The 21,687-nt window shown below is 51.4% G+C and overlaps 1 protein-coding gene across 1 annotated transcript in view; it reads right to left on the bottom strand.

Moving 5' to 3' along the window:
- Positions 1–101: 101 nt before the first annotated feature.
- Positions 102–21,687, bottom strand: part of LOC134346496 (tapasin-like) — a 35,643-nt gene continuing 14,057 nt past the window's right edge. The window contains exons 3-9 of the mRNA XM_063047875.1: positions 15,551–15,823; positions 13,381–13,722; positions 11,072–11,395; positions 9,904–10,005; positions 8,468–8,505; positions 4,566–4,606; positions 102–433 (exon numbers count right to left, since the gene is read on the bottom strand). Of these exons, the coding sequence (XP_062903945.1) occupies positions 4,592–4,606; positions 8,468–8,505; positions 9,904–10,005; positions 11,072–11,395; positions 13,381–13,722; positions 15,551–15,823 (1,094 nt within the window). The 3' untranslated portion in view covers positions 102–433; positions 4,566–4,591. The remainder of the gene's footprint in view (positions 434–4,565; positions 4,607–8,467; positions 8,506–9,903; positions 10,006–11,071; positions 11,396–13,380; positions 13,723–15,550; positions 15,824–21,687) is intronic.

The following is a 21,687-nucleotide window of genomic DNA, read 5'->3' as shown; positions in this document are numbered from 1 at the left end:
ATCAGTGATATTAAACCTGGTTCTGGTTCTGATCCAGAGTCAGAGTTCGTTGCTCTGTATTTCCAGTGTCTGCACAATCTCCCGTGTTTATGATACACCAACAAATTCCAAGTCCAGACAGGCGTGGAGGTAGAGCATTTTATTCCGTAACAATTTAGAAAACTATGCTTAGTGCACCGTACAGTAAATTATATACATCTTGCAAACAGTCCGCGCTTACCGCAATGACAGGTAACACATACACCATGAAACACACACGTTTACTAACAGTCTGCAGTTAACATGGTTCTTGGCCGAATCCGTAAAAACACACACATTTATTAACAGTCCGCAGTTAACAGGGGCCTTAGCCGAATCCATGAAGACACGCATTATAAAACAGAATAAGGTCCTCTCTCTTCCTCCTGTACATGCCATGCAGTCCGGGGGTGACCTGGAACAGACAACTCCTGTTACTGGACACCAACAGAGGACAGGGAATGCGGTGAAAGACTACAGTGAGTGAAAGAGGCAGGGAACGGATAACCGCGGCAAAGCTACAAAGCAAGTGACTTCAGTCAGCACCCTCATTCCGTCTGCCAGTACAGGCGTGATTTCCTGACGGCCCGCCATTTCAATTGGACTTCCCATTCGGACCATGTCTATCCACGGCCTCCTCTACTGCCACAACGAGGCCACACCTCGTATTGTGTCTGGGCAGCCTCCAACCTAATGGCATAAACATGGATTTCTCAAACTTCTGGTGATTTATCCTCATCAATCTCTTTCTCCATTCCTCATTCTGACTCCCCCCTTGCCTATCGGGTGTCCCTCTGGGTGAGATGGGGGGGGTGGTGGGCAAAGTATTGGGGCCACCCCTGGTGGGGTCTGGTCTGGAGCAGAGACCACCCTCATGGCCTCGACACCCACATTTTCAGATCGTTTGCTGAGTCTGTGCTAGGATGCTGGCTGTTTACACAGCCAATCCAGTCCTCCTCCAGGGTTTTAATCTAATGCTCCCCATTTAGGAGGCTTAGGGGAATGAGAGATGATCAGGTGAACACACTCAATCTTTTCCCAAGGATTGGGGAGTCAAGAACCAGAGGGCACAGGTTTAAGCTGAAAGGGGAGAGATTTAATAGTAATCTGAGGGGCTCGTGGAGGTGTTTGAGCTAAGTACATTAATAACATTTAAAATACAATGAGACAGGTCCCTACCGAATATTGAAAGGCCCAGTTAGATTGGACATGGAGGAGATGTTTCCAATCGTGGGGGGAGTGTAGGACCAGAGGACATGGCCTCAGCTTTGAGAGATGTCCATTTAGGACAGAGATGAGGAGAATTTTTCTTTTTAGCCAGAAGGTGGCGAACCTGTTGAATTCATTGCCACAGACAACTGTGGAGGCCAAGTCACTTGGGTTCATTTGCAGCGGAGGTTGACAGTCAGGGCATCCAGGGTTACAGGGAGAAGGCATAGGAATGGGGCTGAGAGAGGGAATACAAGTCGGCCATGATGGAATGGTGCAGCAAACCCAATGGGCAGAATGTCTTATGGTATGTGGACGTACCTCCCTTCCCCCAACGATCACACTCAACACCTCATCCCCAACAGACCAAAACCTGGTCCTTCCCAACCAGGAATATGTAGTGAGTTACTGGGCAGAGAGACTTTCACATACTGCCCTTCCTCTGAGGGCAGCTCCTCACTCCCCCCATTGAACCAAGTGTGGGGTCAAGCCCTGACTGGGGGAATATCTCTCAGCAACTATATCCACGCCTGTGCCTCCTTGGCCTCTGATAAGTTCAACTACCGACTGGACTGGGCTCTGCCGGGGCCAGGGGTAAGGTACATCTACGGGAGGTGATGCCAATGGTAGGCTACAGCTGATGGGCTGATTTACTGATGATCAATTGTTGGGCAGAGGTGATAGGCCAGTTTTGAGGTTGGCCAATGGTAGGATGGAGCTGATAGGCTGATTTATTGATGGCCAGTTGTAGGGCAGAACCGATAGGCTGCCTAAAACATAGAACATAGAATAGTACAGCACAGTACAGGCCCTTCGGCCCACAATGTTGTGCCGACCCTTAAACCCTGGCTCCCATATAACCCCGCACCTTAAATTCCTCCATATACATAAACAAGGAAGACTACAATGGGATGGGGGAAGAGTTGGTTAGGGTAAACTGGGAACACAGGCTATATGGTGGGACGGTTGAGGAACAGTGGAAGACTTTCAAAGAGATTTTTCATGGTGCTTAGCAAAAGTATATCCCAGTTAAAAGCAAGGACAGTAAGGGTGGGGAGAGCCAGTCATGGATAATGAAGGAAATAAAAGGAGGTATCAAACTAAAAGCTCGTGCATACAAAGTCGCCAAGAGTAGTGGGAAACTGGAAGATTGGGGAAACTAAAAAGTACCAAAGAACCAATAGGAAAGGGAAGACAGATTATGAAAATAAACTAACACAAAACATAAAAATGAACAGTGAAAGCTTTTATAATTATATAAAGCAGAAAAGGGTAGCCAAAGTAGGCCCCTTGGAGGACGAGAAGGGGGAGTTGATATTGGGTAATGAGGAAATGGCCGAGGCTTTGAATGACTATTTTGTGTCAGTCTTCACAGTGGAGGGCACATCTAACATGCCGAAGGGAGATAATATGGATGCGATGAGGACCTCGATACAATAGCTGTCACTAAAGAGGTAGAGCTGAGCAAACTTGTGGGCCTAAAGATAGATAAGTCTTTTAGTTCTGATGGATTGCATCCCAGGGTACTGAAAGAAATGGCAGAGGTTAGGCTGAGGCTTTGGTGATAATTCTCTGGACTCTGGGCAGGTCCCGGCAGACTGGAAGATGGTGAACGTGACGCCACTTTTCAGAAAAAGGATGTAGGCAAAAGGCAGGTAATGTAGGCCAGTTAGTTTAACATCTGTAGTTGGGAAAATGCTTGAACCTATCATTAAATATGAAATAGCAAGGCATCTGGAAAGAAATAGATCCATCAGGTAGATGTAGCATGGATTCAGCAAAGGCAGGTCCTGATTGACAAACTGGCTGGAATTCTTTGAGGATATAACGAGCGCAATGGATAGAGAGGAACAGATGGACGTTATTTACTTGGATTTCCAGAAGGTGTTCAATAAGATGCCACATAAAAGACTTATCCATAAGATAAGGATGCATAGAGTTCGGGCTGATATCTTAGCATGGATAGAGGATTGGTTAACTAATAGAAAGCAGAGAGTTGGGATACGTGGGTGTTACTCTGGTTGGCAGTCAGTGGTGAGCGGTGTGCTGCAGGGGTCAGTGCTGGGCCTGCAACTGTTCACGATATACATTAACGATCTGGAAGAGGGGACCGAGTGTAGTGTATCTAAGTTTGCTGATGACACTAAATTGAGTGCGAAAGCAAATTTTGCAGAAGATTTAGAGTCTGCAGAGAGATATAGATAGGTTATGTGAGTGGGCAAGGGTCTGGTAGATGCAGTACAACATTGCTAAATGCAAGGTCATCCACTTTGGAAGGAAAAATAAAAGAGCAGATTATTATTTAGACAGTAAAAAATTGCAGGATGCTGCTGTGCAGAGGGACTTGGGAGTGCTCGTGCATGAATCACAAAAGGTTGGTTTGCAGGTGCAGCAGGCTATCAAGAAGGCAAATGGAATGTTGGCCTCATTGATAGAGGGATTGAATTTAAGAGCAGGGAGGTCATGCTGCAACTGTACAGGGTACTGGTGAGGCCGCATCTGGAGTACTGTGTGCAGTTCTGGTCTCCTTACTTGAGGAAGGATATACTGGCTTTGGGGGCAGTGCAGAGGAGGTTCACCAGGTTGATTCCAGAGATGAAGGGGTTAGACTGTGAGGAGAGATTGAGTTGCCTGGATTGTACTCATGGGAATTCAGAAGGAGGAGAGGAGATCTATTAGAAACATATAAAATTATGAAAGGGATAGATAAGATAGAGGCTGGAAAATTGTTTCCACTGGTGGGTAAGACATAGAAGACCAGGACTAGGAGACACAAAATACTCTGCAGATGCTGGGGTCAAAGCAACACTCACAACACGCTGGAGGAACTCAGCAGGTCGGGCAGCATCCATGGTTTCCAGGTTGCTAGGACTAGGAGACATAGCCTCAAGATTCAGGGGAGTAAATTTAGGACAGAGATGAGGAGGAACTGCTTTTCCCAGAGAGTGGTGAATCTGTGGAATTCTCTGCCCAACAAAGCAGTGGAGGCTATCTCAGTAAATATATTTAAGACAAGGTTGGATGGATTTTTGCATAGTAGGGGTATTAAGGGTTATGGGGAAAAGGCAGGTAGGTGGAGATGAGTCCATGGTCAGATCAGCCACGATCTTATTGAACAGTGGAGCAGGCTCGATGGGCCAGATGGCTCATCCCGCTCCTATTTCTTATGCTCTTATGGTCTTATTGGTGGGGAAAGGTAGGGCAGAGCTGATCAGCTGGTGCACTGATGGCCAATAGTAGGATGGAGCTGATAGGATGGTTTACTGCGGACAGTCTCTACAGGAACCGGGAGGTTCCCATCTCACCCCCACCCCCAATACACACCCATCTGTACGTACCCCCGGCCTCAGCAGAACTTCACAGGTTACTGACTCTTCTCCTGGAAAGAGATGAACAGCATGTAAACAGATTCAAACTCACAAATACAAACTTCCTCCCTCCCCGAGAAAACCCTACCCTCCCTGCAAACCCCTTTCCCTCATTTGAGGTGGTCAGCGTAGGACCGGTCATCATAGGAGTGGTCTGCGTCAGAGTGGTAAGGCTTTGGCTCACGGGCTTTAGCTCAACAGGTGGAAGTGCGGCAAGTAGATAATTCTATTTATTTCTTTTTCTTATCTAACACTTGAGAGAATAGGGGGTATGTCTACAGGGCCAGAGCTCTGTTCTGGGTGTCAGGTGTGGGATTTCCAGGAGATTAACAGCCTCCCTGATGGTCTCATCCACACCAGGTACATCGAGGTGCAGCTCCTTAGAGACCGTGTGAGGGAACTGGAGCTGCAGCTCGATGGCCTTTGGCTTGTTAGGGAAAGTGAAGCGGTGATAGTCAGGAGCTATAGGGAAGTAGTCACCCCAAGGCTACAGGAGACAGATAAATGGGTGACTGTCAGGAGAGGGAAGGGAGAACATCAGACAGTGGAAAGCACCCCTGTGGCCATCCCCCCCAACAATAAGTACTTCATTTTGAGTATTGTTTGGGGGATGACCTACCTGGGGAAGCAACAGCAGCTGTGCCTCTGGCACTGAGTCTGGCCCTGTGGCTCAGAAGGGTAGGGAACTGAAGAGAATGCCAGAAGTAATAGGGGACTCTATAGTCAGGGGGACAGATGGGCATTTCTGTGGGCACGAGAAAGAAACATGGTTGGTAGTTTGCTTCCCAGCTGCCAGGGACTGCGATGTTTCTGAAGACGTCCACAATATTCTGGAAAGGGAGGGTTAGCAGCCAGAAGCTGTGGTACATGTTGGTACCAACAACACAAGTAGAAAATGGGAGGAGGTCCTGAATACAGAATACAGGGAGTTAGGAAGGGTAGTTGAAAAGCAGAACCTCAAGGGTGGTAATCTCAGGATTGCTGCCTGTGCCACACGACAGTGAGGATAGGAATAGAATAAGGTGGCAGATAAATACAGTATGTGGCTGAGGAATTGGAGCAGGGGGCAGGAATTCAAATTTCTGGATCATTCTGGGGCAGGTGGGACCTGTACAAAAGGGAGAGGTTGCACATGAATCCGAGGGGCACCAATATTCTTGCAGGCAGATTTACTAGAGCTGTTGGGAGTGGTTTAAACTAATACAGCAGGGGGACAGGAACCAGGATGATAGAGCTGAGGATGAGCCAACAGGTTTACAAGCAGATGATGGGTGTAACATGAATGTAAGGAAGGACAAGCCATTGACTGGGTATGAATGCAGAAAGAGCAAAGAGTTAAATTGTACCACAGAGGTAAAATTCAGAAGGGCACAGAATGCAGGACTGAAGATGTTGTATTTAAATATGTGTAGCATTTGGAATAAGGTGGACGAACTCGTGGTGCAATTAGAGATGGGTCGGTATGACGTTCTGAGCATCACTGATTCGTGGCTGAAAGAAGGCCATAGCTGGGAGTTTAATATCAAAGGATTTACCTTGTATCGAAAGGACAGGCAGGGAGGCAGAGGTGGTGGTGTGGAATTACATATTTAGAAAGAGGTGACATAGGATCAGAGAATATTGAATCTTTGTGGGTAGACTTAAGAAATTGCAAGGGTAAAAAAACCATTAAGGGAATCATAACATAGTCATAGTCATAATCAGACTTTATTGATCCCGGGGGAAATTAGTTGACATAACATATTGGTCCTCATAACATATGGGGAGTGTTTGGCAGCTTTGGGCTTGTACTCACTGGAACTTAAAAGAATGTGTGGGGATCTCATTGAAACCTACCGAATGTTGAAAGGACGAGATAGGGTGGATGTGGAGAGGATGTTTCCCCTGGTGGGGGTATCCAGAACTAGAGGGCACAGCCTCAACATTGAGGGGCGACCCTTTAAAATAGAGGTTAGGAGGAATTTTTTAGCCAGAGAGTGGAGAATCTGTGGAAAGCTCTGTCACACGCTGTGGAGGACATGGCTGTGGGTAAATTTAAAGTGAAATTTGATAGTGCCCTGATTGGTCAGGGCACCAAGGGTTACGGTGAATGTGGTTGTGTGGGATCCGGGATCAGTGAGCAGACTCGATGGGCTGAATGGCCTAATTCTGCTCCTACGTCTTACTGTCTACAACATCGCTGGGTCTAAACGCTGGAACTGCTTCCCCACCTCCTCCAGCAGAGACCGCAGAGGTTGAAGGGGCACTGCCCCTCCTCCGCATGAACCGCAGTCCTCAGATGCCGATAGGTACGGACAGTAAACGGCCGGATTACTTTATACAGGGAGGGGGGCATCTCTCACGATCTATCCTGGGCTAAGCATATTGACGCAACACACAGATTCATGACAGCTGCTTTTCTTCACCGGTGCTTGAGGAGACTTGGTTTGTCACCAGAGACACTGTAAACCATCACACCTTCTGCTCACATCAGGAAGGGGATCCCAGAGACGGGACGGGGGGTCGTGAGAATCACAGAGACGGGGAGGGGTGTGGGGACTGGGGGCTGGTGAGAATCGCAGAGACGGGGATGGGGTGTGGGGACTGGGGGCTGGTGAGAATCGCAGAGACGGGGATGGGGTGTGGGGACTGGGGGCTGGTGAGAATCGCAGAGACGAGGATGGGGTGTGGGGACTGGGGGCTGGTGAGAATCGCAGAGACGGGGATGGGGTGTGGGGACTGGGGGCTGGTGAGAATCGCAGAGACGGGGATGGGGTGTGGGGACTGGGGGCTGGTGAGAATCGCAGAGACGGGGATGGGGTGTGGGGACTGGGGGCTGGTGAGAATCGCAGAGACGAGGATGGGGTGTGGGGACTGGGGGCTGGTGAGAATCGCAGAGATGGGGAGGGGTGTGGGGACTGGGGGCTGGTGAGAATCGCAGAGACGGGGATGGGGTGTGGGGACTGGGGGCTGGTGAGAATCACAGAGACGGGGAGGGGTGTGGGGACTGGGGGCTGGTGAGAATCACAGAGACGGGGAGGGCTGTGGGGACTGGGGGCTGGTGAGAATCGCAGAGACGGGGATGGGGTGTGGGGACTGGGGGCTGGTGAGAATCACAGAGACGGGGAAGGGTGTGGGGACTGGGGACTGGTGAGAATCGCGGAGACGGGGAGGGGTGTGGGGACTGGGGACTGGGGACTGGTGAGAATCGCGGAGACGGGGAGGGGTGTGGGGACTGGGGACTGGGGACTGGTGAGAATCACAGAGACGGGGAGGGGTGTGGGGACTGGGGACTGGTGAGAATCACAGAGACAGGGAGGGGTGTGGGGACTGGGGGCTGGTGAGAATCGCGGAGACGGGGAGGGGTGTGGGGACTGGGGGCTGGTGAGAATCACAGAGACGGGGAGGGGTGTGGGGACTGGGGACTGGTGAGAATCACAGAGACGGGGAGGGGTTTGTTGCAGAGATGCTCATTCGTACAGATGTACCGTGGAGAGCATTCTGACTGGTTGTATCTCCGTCTGATGTGAAGGTGTCACTGCACACGAGTTACGAACTCAGCCAGTTCCAAGAAGGACACGAGCCTCCCCACCCAGCACCGAGGACACCTTCAAAAGGTGATGCCAAAAACAAACGGCAGCACCCATCACCCAGGACAAGCCCACTTTTCATTCCTACCATCGAGGAGATGATGTAGAGGCTGAAGACACACACTCAATGCTTCTGGAACCCCTCTGCCATCAGATCTCTCAGTGGACAACGAACCCATGAACACTTCCTCACTATTCCTTTCTGCTCCCATTTGCACTACTTATTTAATTTGATTTTTTACATACATGTATAAACATATTCACGAGATTTGCCAGTGATATGAAATCTGATTCTGAAGTTACCTTTTCTCCATCTTCAGTGCCAACGCTGAGCGCAGAGCCTGCGGGACGGACAAGACACAGCTGATTATCCTGACCCCACACATCTCCCTGCAGTGATCCCGGGCATCGGCACTGTCAACCATCACACCAACTACTCACGTCAGGAAGGGGGTCACAGAGACAGGGAGGGTTGTGGGGGCCGGAGTTGGGGGTGCCACAGAGACAGGGAGGGGTGTGGGGGCCAGAGTTGGGGGGGGTCACAGAGACAGGGAGGGGTGTGGGGGCCGGAGTTGGGGGTGTCACAGAGACAGGGAGGGGTGTGGAGGCCGGAGTTGGGGGGGGTCACAGAGACAGGGAGGGGTGTGGGGGCCGGAGTTGAGTGGGGGGTCACAGAGACAGGGAGGGATGTGGGGGCCGGAGTTGGGGGTGTCACAGAGATAGGGAGGGGTGTGGGGGCTGGAGTTGGGGGGGTCACAGAGACAGGGAGGGGTGTGAGGGCCGGTGTTGGGGGGGGTCACAGAGATAGGGAGGGGTGTGGGGGCCAGCGTTGAGTGGGGGGTGACAGAGACAGGGAGGGGTGTGGGGGCCAGAGTTGGGGGGGGGTCACAGAGACAGGGAGGGGTGTGGGGGCCGGAGTTGGGGGGGGTCACAGAGACAGGGAGGGGTGTGGGGGCCGGACTTGGGGGGTCACAGAGACAGAGAGAGGTGTGGGGGCCGGAGTTGGGGGGTGTCACGGAGACAGGGAGGGGTGTGGGAGCCAGAGTTGGAGGGGTCACAGATACAGGGAGGGTTGTGAGGGCCAGAGTTGGGAGGGGGTCACAGAGACAGGGAGGGTTGTGGGGGCCGGAGTTGGGGGTGTCACAGAGACAGGGAGAGGTGTGGGGGCCGGAGTTGGGGGGATCACAGAGACAGGGAGGGGAGTGGGGGCCGGAGTTGGTAGGGTGGGTCACAGAGACAGGGAGGGTTGTGGGGGCCAGAGTTGGGGGGGGTGTCACAGAGACAGAGAGGGGTGTCGGGGCTGGAGTTGGGGGGGGTCACAGAGACAGGGAGGGGTGTGAGGGCCAGTGTTGGGGGAGTCACAGAGACAGGGAGGGGTGTGGGGGCTGGAGTTGGGGGGGGTCACAGAGACAGGGAGGGTTGTGGGGGCCGGAGTTGGGGGGGTGTCACAGAGACAGAGAGGGGTGTCGGGGCTGGAGTTGGGGGGGGGGTCACAGAGACAGGGAGGGGTGAAGAGGCCAGAGAGAGTCACAGAGATGGGGAGGGGTGGGGGTTTTACAGAGACGGGGAGTGGTCTGGAGGCTGGAGGGTGTCACAGAGACGAGCAGGGGTTTCGGGGCCAAAAGAACACAGGCCGGACTGTCTGTACAGGGACCAGCTCCTGCTCTCCCCGTCCCCCTCCTGTCAGATCCATCCCCAGCCCAGCCGATGGTCGCCACAGCCCAGCAGCGGGTGCTCACCTTGTGGGAACACACGGCAGTACAGCAGTTTTAGAGCTCCGTACAGGACAAAGGCACAGATCAGCATCCCCACCGCCTCCTCCACTGAGGGTCCCGACGCTCCTGTGGACACATTAGGAAGATTGAGACAACTCACCCACCCCTCATCGGCACAGACAGCAGCTGGGCTGCACCGGATGAACGTGTTCCCGTCGGACCAGGAAACAGGGCTGGGAACGCAGGATCATCTCTCTACCCATAGGGTCTTGAGGGAGAGCTGCGGGACGGGTGGCGGTACAGGAGGGACGCTGGAGGGGCGGGTGGGGCACGGGAGACACTGCAGAGAGACAGAGCTTGAGAAGAGACAGGGGGAATGCCGGGAAGTGTATGGCCAGGCACTCTGGTAGAAGGAATAAAAGGACAGACTATTTTCTAAACGGCGAGGCAAAGGGACTTGGGAGCCCTCGTGCAGGATCCCCTGAACATTAACTTGCAGGCTGAGTCAGTGGTGAGGAAGGCAAATGCAATGTTATTATTCATTTTGGGAGGGCTAGAATAGCAAGGTTGTAATGCTGAGGCTTTATAAAGCACTGGCAAAGCCTCACAGAGCGTTGTGAGCAGTTCTGGGCCCCTTATCTTAAAAAAAAGGATGAGCTAAACTTTGGATTAGGTTTTTTTTGCCTCCAGGATAAACACGAAGGAGGCCTGAAACCTTCTCTGGTGTTTAAATGGCATTATGTTATTGCATTTAAGAAAGTAACCATCCTATTCATGCATCTGAGTTGAGCTTTTGTACGTTGCTTGTACTGGCTGATACTAGATTTTGTTTATTGTTTATTTATTTTATTTGTTTTATAGCATTGAGTACGAGAGTTGCAAACTCATTTTCGCTGTATTGGTGCACGACAATTTGTACCATGCAGTGACAATGAACATATTTCATTCTATTATGAATTTCACAAATTTAAAATTAATGGAAAAGACAAGCCTCAATGCGTTTAATGTTGTGGAAGGGCCGCTATGAAAGGCGGCCCACGCAGCGGGAGGGACACCGAGGCTGGGGAAGGGGGCTTCTGCTCTGAGAGAGGAACAGTGGTTGAGGGGAGGCGGGGGAAGGCAGGGAGGAGAGGGTGCCACGCTGTGGGAGGGGGCTCGGCAGTGGGAGGAGGGAGCATGCTGTGGTCTTCACCTGCCACCTTCAGCGTCAGGCTCTTCCTGAGCCCACCCTTCACGGAGACGTGCTGCACGTGGCAGGTGTAGACGCTGCCGTGATCGGCGGCGGCGGGGCGGACCGAGATGACGCTGGTCACGTTGAAGGTGCCATCGCTGTTCTTGTCGTGTCCGTTCAGCCAGCTGTTGGGCAGCTCCTCCGCGCTGCTGTTCCCGGGGGCCCTGCGGGTCCAGGTCATGCTGACGTCCAGCGGGTAGTAGCCCAGCGCCTCGCACAGGATGTCCTGTGGCTGGTCCGGATACAGGTACAGTGGGTCCGGTCTCAGCACCAGTGTCGGTGGCTCTGCATGGACACGCAGGGGCAGTGAGACAAGGAAAAACGTGGAACAGGACAGAAATAGCCTCTTACGCCCACCTACTCTGAGCCAAACTGCTCCTCTGTGTGTTCTCCCATCATCCTGTACTGGGACCACAGCCCTCCATACCTCTCCCATCCAGGTACCTTTCCAAACTTCTCTTAAATGATTAAATCAAACCTACATCCACTTCCGCTAGCAGCTGGTTCCACAATCTCACCAACCTGTAGGCGAAGAACCTCCCCCTGGCGTTCTCCTTAAATATTTCACCTTTCGCCCTTAACCCATGACTTCTAGTCATAGTCTCACCCAACCTCAGTAGGAAAAGCCTGCTTGCGTTTACCCTATCCATACCCCTCATAATTTTGTATACCTCCATTAAATCTCCCTTCAATCTCCATGTTCTAAAGTCCGACCCTGTTCAACCTTTCCCTATAACAAAGGTCATCCAGACCCGGCAACATCTTGTAATTTTTTTCTGTGCTCTTTCACTCTTATTTACATCTTTCCTGCAGGTGTAACCAAACCTGCACACAATACTCCAAATTAGGCCTCACCAACATCTTATACAACTTCAACATAACGTCCTAACTCCTGTACTCAGTACTTTGATTTATGAAAGCCATCATGTCAAAAGCTTTCTTTACGACCCTATCTAACTTGTGACACTACTTTCAGTGAATTATGGATTTGTGTTCCCATATCCTTTTGATCTACCGCTCACTCTGTAAGACTTACCTTGGTAAAGTGCAACACCTCGCACTTTTCTACATTCAATTCCATCTGCCATTTTTCAACCCAGTTTTCCATTTGGTCCAGATCCTGCTGCAAACTCTTATAGTCTTCCCCACTGTCCACTACGCCCCCAATCTTGGTGTCATCCACAAATTTGCTGATCTAGTTTACCACATTATCATCCAGATTATTGAAATAGATGACAAACAACAACAGACCCAGCATCAATCCTGATGGAACATCGCTAGTCACAGGACCCCCCCCCCCCACCCTCAGAGAGGCAACCATCTATAACTACTCTTGCTTCTCCCATAAAGCAAATGTCTAATCCAATTTACTACCTCACCTCCTCGACCAACATCCCAAGTGGGACCTTGTCAAAGGCTTTGCTAAGGTCTGTGTAGCCAACAGCCACTGCCCTACCTTCATCAACTTTCCAGTTAACTTCCTCGAAAAACTCTAAGATAGGTTAGACACGACTCACCAAGCACAAAGCCACGTTGACTATCTCTAATCAGTCCCCGTCTATCCAAATAATTACACATCCGGTTCTTTAGAACTCACTCCAATATCTTTCTTAAGCAGTGGAACAATATTAGCGACCCCCCAATCCTCCGGCACCTCTCCTGTAGCTCAGGATATTCTAAACAGCTGCTGTGGCCCATTGCAATCTTGGCAGTTGCCTCCCACAGGGTCTGAGGGAACACCTTGTTAGGCCCTGGGCATTTATCCACCCTAATTTGCCTCAAGACAGCAAACATCTCCTCTTCCGTAATCTATACAGGGTCCATGAACTCGATGCTGCTTTGCCTCACCCCTCCCCATCTCTGTGACTCTCTCTGGCCCCTTCACCCCTCCCTGTCTCTGTGACTCCCCACCCCCAACTCTGGCCCCCACACCCCTCCCTGAGTCTGTAACATTCCACCCCCCCCCCAAAACTAGTCTGCAGTCTCTATAAATTTGTTCCTCTAAGTCCCACTACTGGGTGGCCTACAATGCAATTCCATTAATGCGGTCAAACCATTCTTATTCCTCAGTTCCACCCATAATGACCAACCAGACAAGCTCTCCTGTCTGTCCTGACTGAACATTGCCATTCAGGTCTAAGACAGCGGAACGATGGAATAGCCTAACACCATCTAACGATGGAATAGCCTATCACCATTGCACTCACAGGGGTATGGGACGATGACAGAGGGGCGAGGACGGTGACTAACGGGCTGAAGGGTGGACGTACCTAAGATGTGGAGGCTGACGGATTGCTGGGCCTGCAGGTTGGGGGCATACACGGTGCAGATGTACGTGCCATCCTGCTGTAGGCTCACGTTGCGCAAGACCAGTGACGCGTTCCCACGGCTGTGGAGAAGATCGAGCAGAAGTTCCGCACCCTCCTGCGCTACGTGTACCCGGTCCTGCAGCCCGTTGTAGGCGTAAACCACGTGCCCGGAGCCCTCGAACTGGTAGCGCCACTCCACCGCGAATCCCATCGACCGGTCCAGGGTGAAGCCGCAGTCCAGCAGTACATCTTGACCCAGCCTGGCGCTGGCCTGGGGCTCCCGGCTGAAGACATTCAGCACGACTGCAGGAGACAGAGAGGAGGGAGTCACTATCGTCAAGGGGAGCCTGGAGATGAGCAGATGCCCAACCGTGGTAGAGACATTACACCCTCCCTCGACATCTCCCTCAGATATAAGGGCAGAGAGGTCCTTCTGCAGCTGTACAGGGCCCTGGTGAGACCACACCTGGAGTACTGTGTGCAGTTTTGGTCTCCAAATTTGAGGAAGGACATTCTTGCTATTGAGGTTGTGCAGCACAGGTTCACAAGGTTAATTCCCGGGATGGCGGGACTGTCATATGTTGAAAGATTGGAGCGACTGGGCTTGTATACTTTGCAATTTAGAAGGCTGAGAGGGGATCTTACTGAAACATATAAGATTATTAAGGGATTGCACACGCTGCAGGCAGGAAGCATGTTCTCGCTGATGGGTGAGTCCAGAACCAGAGGCCACAGTTTAAGAATAAGGGGTAGGCCATTTAGAATGGAATTGAGGGAAAACTTTTTCCACCCAGAGAGTGGTGGATATATGGAATGCTCTGCCCCAGAAGGCTGTGCAGGCCAAGTCTCTGGATGCTTTCAAGAAAGAGATGGATAGAGCTCTTAAAGGTTATGGGGAGAAGGCAGGAACTGGATACTGATAGTGGATGATCAGCCATGATCACAGTGAATGCCGGTGCTGGCTTGAAGGGCTGAATGGCCTACTCCTGCACCTGTTGTCTATCTCACACCCCTCCCTCTGTGCAGCACTCCCTCTGTACCACCCCTCCCACGGCGCGACTCTCCCTCAGTCCTGCCCCTCCCACAGCGCAACTCTCCCTCAGTCCTGCCCCTCCCACAGCGCGACTCTCCCTCAGTCCTGCCCCTCCCACAGCGCGACTCTCCCTTTGTACCACCCCTCCCACAGCGCGACTCTCCCTCAGTCCTGCCCCTCCCACAGCGCGACTCTCCCTCTGTACCACCCCTCCCACAGCGCGACTCTCCCTCAGTCCTGCCCCTCCCACAGCGCGACTCTCCTTCTGTACCACCCCTCCCGCAGCGCGACTCTCCCTCAGTCCTGCCCCTCCCGCAGCGCGACTCTCCCTCAGTCCTGCCCCTCCCACAGCGCGACTCTCCTTCTGTACCACCCCTCCCGCAGCGCGACTCTCCCTCAGTCCTGCCCCTCCCGCAGCGCGACTCTCCCTCAGTCCTGCCCCTCCCACAGCACGACTCTCCCTCTGTACCACCCCTCCCACAGCGCGACTCTCCCTCAGTCCTGCCCCTCCCACAGCGCGACTCTCCCTCAGTCCTGCCCCTCCTGCAGCGCGACTCTCCCTCAGTCCTGCCCCTCCCGCAGCGTGACTCTCCCTCTGTACCACCCCTCCCACAGCACGACTCTCCCTCAGTCCTGCCCCTCCCACAGCGCGACTCTCCCTCAGTCCTGCCCCTCCTGCAGCGCGACTCTCCCTCAGTCCTGCCCCTCCCGCAGCGTGACTCTCCCTCTGTACCACCCCTCCCACAGCACGACTCTCCCTCTGTACCACCCCTCCCACAGCGCGACTCTCCCTCAGTCCTGCCCCTCCCGCAGCGCGACTCTCCCTCAGTCCTGCCCCTCCTGCGGCGCGACTCTCCCTCAGTCCTGCCCCTCCCGCGGCGCGACTCTCCCTCTGTACCACCCCTCCCGCAGCGCGACTCTCCCTCTGTACCACCCCTCCCACAGCGCGACTCTCCCTCAGTCCTGCCCCTCCCGCAGCGCGACTCTCCCTCTGTACCACCCCTCCCGCAGCGCGACTCTCCCTCTGTACCACCCCTCCCACAGCAGGACAAGCCAGCACTGCCAACTGCGCTCCCCAGCAGGAATAAGCGGGTGTACCTGAGGTCTGCACAGGTGTGGGGTCCTGTTCTCCGCCGGGGTCCGACACCACGCGGTGGAGGCTGCTTACGCTGAAGGAGCGGTCGCGGGTGTGCAGGTGGGTGCTGAGCCAGCGACCTGACTGGTAAGCCGGGGTCCGTTCGTCTTCCGACAGGGGCGTGGCCCAGGCCAGGACTGATTCCTGGGGCAGGTACTTGTTAATCTCACAGCCGTGCTTCTCCCTCACGTCCGGGGGCCGGTGAAACCCCGGGTGTCCGGTAACCTGAGAGTGATCTGTTCCGGAGATGAGGGTGGGGAAGATTAGAGAATAATTCTGCTCATGCTGGGAATTCAGAGTAACACTCGCAAAGCACTGGAAGAACTCAGCAAGTCAGGCAGTGTCCAAGGCGAGGAATAAACAGTGGATATTTCAGATTGAGACAGCCCAAAATGACAAGACATTAAAGATGATCATTCCGTTTGTTCAGGGTGCACAGCGGAGACCATCCTAACTTCCATCACTGTTTGGTACAGAAACTGCACTGCGGCGGAGAGGAAGGATCTAAAACGGCCGCCAAACCTGCTCAACTCATCAGCACATCAGCCTATCTGCCATCAAGGACATACTGCATCTCCAGAAAGGTTCAGGAATAGGGCCAGTAGCATCATGAAGGATCCTACCCACCCTGCTCATGGACTCTTTGTCCCACTCCCATCAGGGAGGAGGCTACATAGCATCCACACCATATTTGTACTCATTGGTACCCCCGTGATCACCCCTTTACATGCACCGCCATTTCCCCTCTCCCCCTCCCCCACTCTCCTCCACCCTCCCCTCCTCCCCCTCTCCGCCCCCTCCCCCTCTCCCTTCTCCTTCCCTCCACTCTCCCTTCTCCTCCCCTTCCCTCTCCTCCCCTCCTCCCCCTCTCCGCCCCCCTCCCCCTCTCCCTTCTCCTCCCCTCCACTCTCCCTTCTCCTCCCCTTCCCTCTCCTCCCCTCCTCCCCCTCTCCGCCCCCCTCCCCCTCTCCCTTCTCCTTCCCTCCACTCTCCCTTCTCCTCCCCTCCACTCTCCCTTCTCCTCCCCTTCCCTCTCCTCCCCTCTCCCTCTCCCCCCCTCCCCCTCTCCCTTCTCCTTCCCTCCACTCTCCCTTCTCCTCCCCTTCCCTCTCCTCCCCCCTCCCTCTCCCCTCCCCCCTCCCTCTCCCCTCCTCCCCCCCCTCCCCCCCTCCACCAGACACAAAAACAGTTACTTTCCCCAAGCAGTTATGCTGATCAACACCTCCACCCACTAATACACCTCTGCACAAACCCCACCCATCATTTCCTGTCAGAGCTACCCTCTGTTCAGACACCCCTGTCCCTAGCATCACTTTATGGACATACAATCAATGTATATAAGATATCTTATTTATATTTGTTGTTTTTTTAAAAATTGTGCTTTGTGCTGCATCAATCCAGAGTAACAATTATTTCATTCTCCTTTTCACTTGTGTGCTGGAGGTTACATTAAACAATCTTTAACTTAATCTTAAATGCATCGTTGGGTTCAACAACATAATGCATTGTTGAACACATCTCCCTGCGTTCCAGGACTGGCAAAATACCAGGTGTGCCATAATCCTAGAGTAATCTACTCGGGCAGGGGGCGGGGGGGGGGCGGTGGGAGGCGGCAGGTGATTAAACAGTAGAGATTAACTCATTGTAATTAGCAATTTTCTCTCCATATCACGAGTTTACAGAGTTTAAAATTAAAGCCTCGCCACCTTATCAGATCCTTGGTGTCAAAGTGTCTGAGGATCTACCCTGGGCCCAATGTAGTGATGCAGTTTCAAAAATGGCACAAAAGCATTTAATTTCATTAGAAGTTTGAGGGGACTTGGTGCGTCACCAAAGACTCTCACAAATATCTACGGTTGTATGACGGAGAGCATTCCGACTGGTTGCATCACCCTCTGGTGTGGACACAGGGTTGGAAAGAGCTGTAGGAAGTTGTAAACTCCATCATGGGGACTAGTCAACGACATCTTCAAAAGTGATGCCTCAGAAAGGCGGCATCTACCAGTGAGGACCCCCATCACCCAGGACATGCCATCTTCTCACTGCGACTGAGGTACAGGAGCCTGAAGACACACACTCAATGTTTCAGGAACAGCTTCTTCCCCTCCACCCTCAGATTCCTGAATGGGCAATGAGCCCGTGACCTCCCTGGGCTCTCTTCTTGCACCACTTACTTAAAATAACTATTTGGGAGCTGTGTACATACATCTATCGATGCTTCTGGACACATCTTCAGTGATGTTCCCAGAATCATCGGGTGTTTCGGGTCTTTCAACATCATACAGCCTCCTCCAGGTGACCCAGCCGGGGCTGATCAGACTATTTGGGAAAACTATTTGGGAAAAATCGCTTATTTGGGAAAAGTCTTAAAGAACAAAAACAAATCAAGAAGATAGCTAGGATTCCTTTTGTTTATTTGGGACTGTTGGCCAGAAGAAAGGACAGGGGAAGCAGACAAGCCAGTTGTCTTTGATCCCCCCTCCCCGCCCCATTTTGTGGCCGGTGAACTGAGTCTTGCTCTGGGGACAATCTAATCAGAGTACTTGAATGTGGACACAAGGAACTTCAGGTAACGACGTGCTAAATCTGAGACCATTCCCAGATGAGTAGCTAGTTATTATGTAAAATACCAGACCTACCAAAGAAGCAATCTGTAATCTCGCTGGACTCTATTTGAGTTGCCTAGATTAACTGTTTTTCCACTAGTCAGAGTTGAAAGACTCAAGTACACCAAGCTTGGGAGGTGATGAGGGGCAGAGCCATGAAACAATGTTGGCTGTAGCCCTGGACAAGAACCAGTCAGAAGGTGACCCCGGTAGGTCAGGTGACCTTGAGCTGAAGAGATGGAGATCGAATGGTTCAATTGATGAGGAATGGTATAGGATTCAGGAGCTCCAAATACGCTCCAGCAACCAGAGACCAACCATTGCGAATAAGGAAGACCCCTAGACACGTGGAGATTGGGACCGCGAGAAATGCCTGACCAGCATAAACTCCTTTTCCGGGTGATACCTTTTCTCTTCATTGACTGTTCATGGAGGGTCAGGGATTCTAGATGGGTGCAGACAGGTAGTTAGTTTGTGAACCCACGTGCTTCTTAGTTGAGACAATAAATTACAATCAAATTCAAGTGCCTCACTGATCATTATTACAAGGGGTGATTCTTGTGACAGAATTGGCGTCCCCGTTGTGGGCTCAAGGATAAATCTCTTTGTTCAGCGGGAGACTCGAGTCGGACCACGTGGGTGAGGGACAGAGATCTGGGGCTGGGTAGTTAGCAGTTACTGAACCAGGATGAAGAATTCAGGAAATTCTGCAAGTCCACAGGACTTGGGTTGTTTTGATTGGAGGGGATACCTCCGGAAATACATGTTGGGGAAATGGCCACGATACGAGGAGTTTGTCGGGCACCCTGGCTGTGAAGGGAAATCTGCTGGTGACGCTCTGTGGAGAATCGCCCAAGGGAAGCTATTGATCAGGAAGTTTAAACAATTACTAAAACCAGCAGCAGTTGGCTGTTTAATTGAGGATTTGATAGAATTACGACAAAATGCTAAAGCAGAACCACACCGATTAGAATCGGAGAATGAATGTCGGCATAAAGCAGAAGCTGGGCGAGATAGGTTACAACAGTGACACAGTGAGAGTGACATAGTTAATTCAGAAACAAAGGTTCTGAACTTAAAGAGGGGTAACTTTGAAGGTATGAGACGTGAATTAGCTAAGATAGACTGGCAAATGACACTTCAAGGATTGACGGTGGATATGCAATGGCAAGCATTTAAAGGTTGCATGGATGAACTACAACAATTGTTCATCCCAGTTTGGCAAAAGAATAAATCAAGGAAGGTAGTGCACCCGTGGCTGACAAGAGAAATTAGGGATAGTATCAATTCCAAAGAAGTAGCATACAAATTAGCCAGAGAAAGTGGCTCACCTGAGGACTGGGAGAAATTCAGAGTTCAGCAGAGGAGGACAAAGGGCTTAATTAGGAAGGGGAAAAAAGATTATGAGAGAAAACTGGCAGAGAACATAAAAACGGACTGTAAAAGCTTTTATAGATATGTAAAAAGGAAAAGACTGATAAAGACAAATGTAGGTCCCCTTCAAACAGAAACAGGTGAATTGATTATGGGGAGCAAGGACATGGCAGACCAATTGAATAATTACTTTGGTTCTGTCTTCACTAAGGAGGACATAAATAATCTTCCAGAAATAGTAAGGGACAGAGGGTCCAGTGAGATGGAGGAACTGAGCGAAATACATGTTAGTAGGGAAGTGGTGTTAGGTAAATTGAAGGGATTGAAGGCAGATAAATCCCCAGGGCCAGATGGTCTGCATCCCAGAGTGCTTAAGGAAGTAGCCCAAGAAATAGTGGATGCATTAGTGATAATTTTTCAAAACTCGTTAGATTCTGGACTAGTTCCTGAGGATTGGAGGGTGGCTAATGTAACCCCACTTTTTAAAAAAGGAGGGAGAGAGAAACCGGGGAATTATAGGCCGGTTAGCCTAACGTCGGTGGTGGGGAAACTGCTGGAGTCAGTTATCAAGGATGTGATAACAGCACATTTGGAAAGCGGTGAAATGATCGGACAAAGTCAGCATGGATTTGTGAAAGGAAAATCATGTCTGACGAATCTCATAGAATTTTTTGAGGATGTAACTAGTAGAGTGGATAGGGGAGAACCAGTGGATGTGGTATATTTGGATTTTCAAAAGGCTTTTGACAAGGTCCCACACAGGAGATTAGTGTGCAAACTTAAAGCACACAGTATTGGGGGTAAGGTATTGGTGTGGGTGGAGAATTGGTTAGCAGACAGGAAGCAAAGAGTGGGAATAAACGGGACCTTTTCAGAATGGCAGGCAGTGACTAGTGGGGTACCGCAAGGCTCAGTGCTGGGACCCCAGTTGTTTACAATATATATTAATGACTTGGATGAGGGAATTAAATGCAGCATCTCCAAGTTTGCGGATGACACGAAGCTGGGTGGCAGAGTTAGCAGTGAGGAGGATGCTAAGAGGATGCAGGGTGACTTGGATAGGTTGGGTGAGTGGGCAAACTCATGGCAGATGCAATTTAATGTGGATAAATGTGAAGTTATCCACTTTGGTGGCAAAAATAGGAAAACAGATTATTATCTGAATGGTGGCCGATTAGGAAAAGGGGAGGTGCAACGAGACCTGGGTGTCATTATACACCAGTCATTGAAAGTGGGCATGCAGGTTACAGCAGGCAGTGAAAAAGGCGAATGGTATGCTGGCATTTATAGCGAGAGGATTCGAGTACAGGAGCAGGGAGGTACTACTGCAGTTGTACAAGGCCTTGGTGAGACCACACCTGGAGTATTGTGTGCAGTTTTGGTCCCCTAATCTGAGGAAAGACATCTTTGCCATAGAGGGAGTACAAAGAAGGTTCACCAGATTGATTCCTGGGATGGCAGGTCTTTCATATGAAGAAAGACTGGATGAACTGGGCTTGTACTCGTTGGAATTTAGAAGATTGAGGGGGGATCTGATTGAAACGTATAAGATCCTAAAGGGATTGGACAGGCTAGATGCGGGAAGATTGTTCCCGATGTTGGGGAAGTCCAGAACGAGGGGTCACAGTTTGAGGATAGAGGGGAAGCCTTTTAGGACCGAGATTAGGAAAAACTTCTTCACACAGAGAGTGGTGAATCTGTGGAATTCTCTGCCACAGCAAACTGTTGAGGCCAGTTCATTGGCTATATTTAAGAGGGAGATAGATATGGCCCTTGTGGCTACAGGGGTCAGGGGGTATGGAGGGAAGGCTGGGGCTGGGTTCTGAGTTGGATGATCAGCCATGATCATAATAAATGGCGGTGCAGGCTCGAAGGGCCGAATGGCCTACTCCTGCACCTATTTTCTATGTTTCTATGTTTCTAACAGGAAATTGTAGAACTTCAGCGGAAATCTGAAGCCCAGCGAGAGAGGTCAGAAGGACACAAAGGGCTCCAAAAGAAGGCAGAAACGTTTAGAGAAAGTGTTACTGATTCACAGAATCAGAGAAGTACGGTCTTGGTGCATGTCAACAAGTTTCAGCTGACGTGGGAGAAATTACACACTTCAAAGAAAAAAGCCG

The sequence above is a fragment of the Mobula hypostoma genome, chromosome 5 (assembly GCF_963921235.1).
Source record: "Mobula hypostoma chromosome 5, sMobHyp1.1, whole genome shotgun sequence".
Classification (NCBI taxonomy): Eukaryota; Metazoa; Chordata; class Chondrichthyes; order Myliobatiformes; family Myliobatidae; genus Mobula; species Mobula hypostoma.
This window is presented reverse-complemented; position numbering and strand designations above follow the sequence as displayed.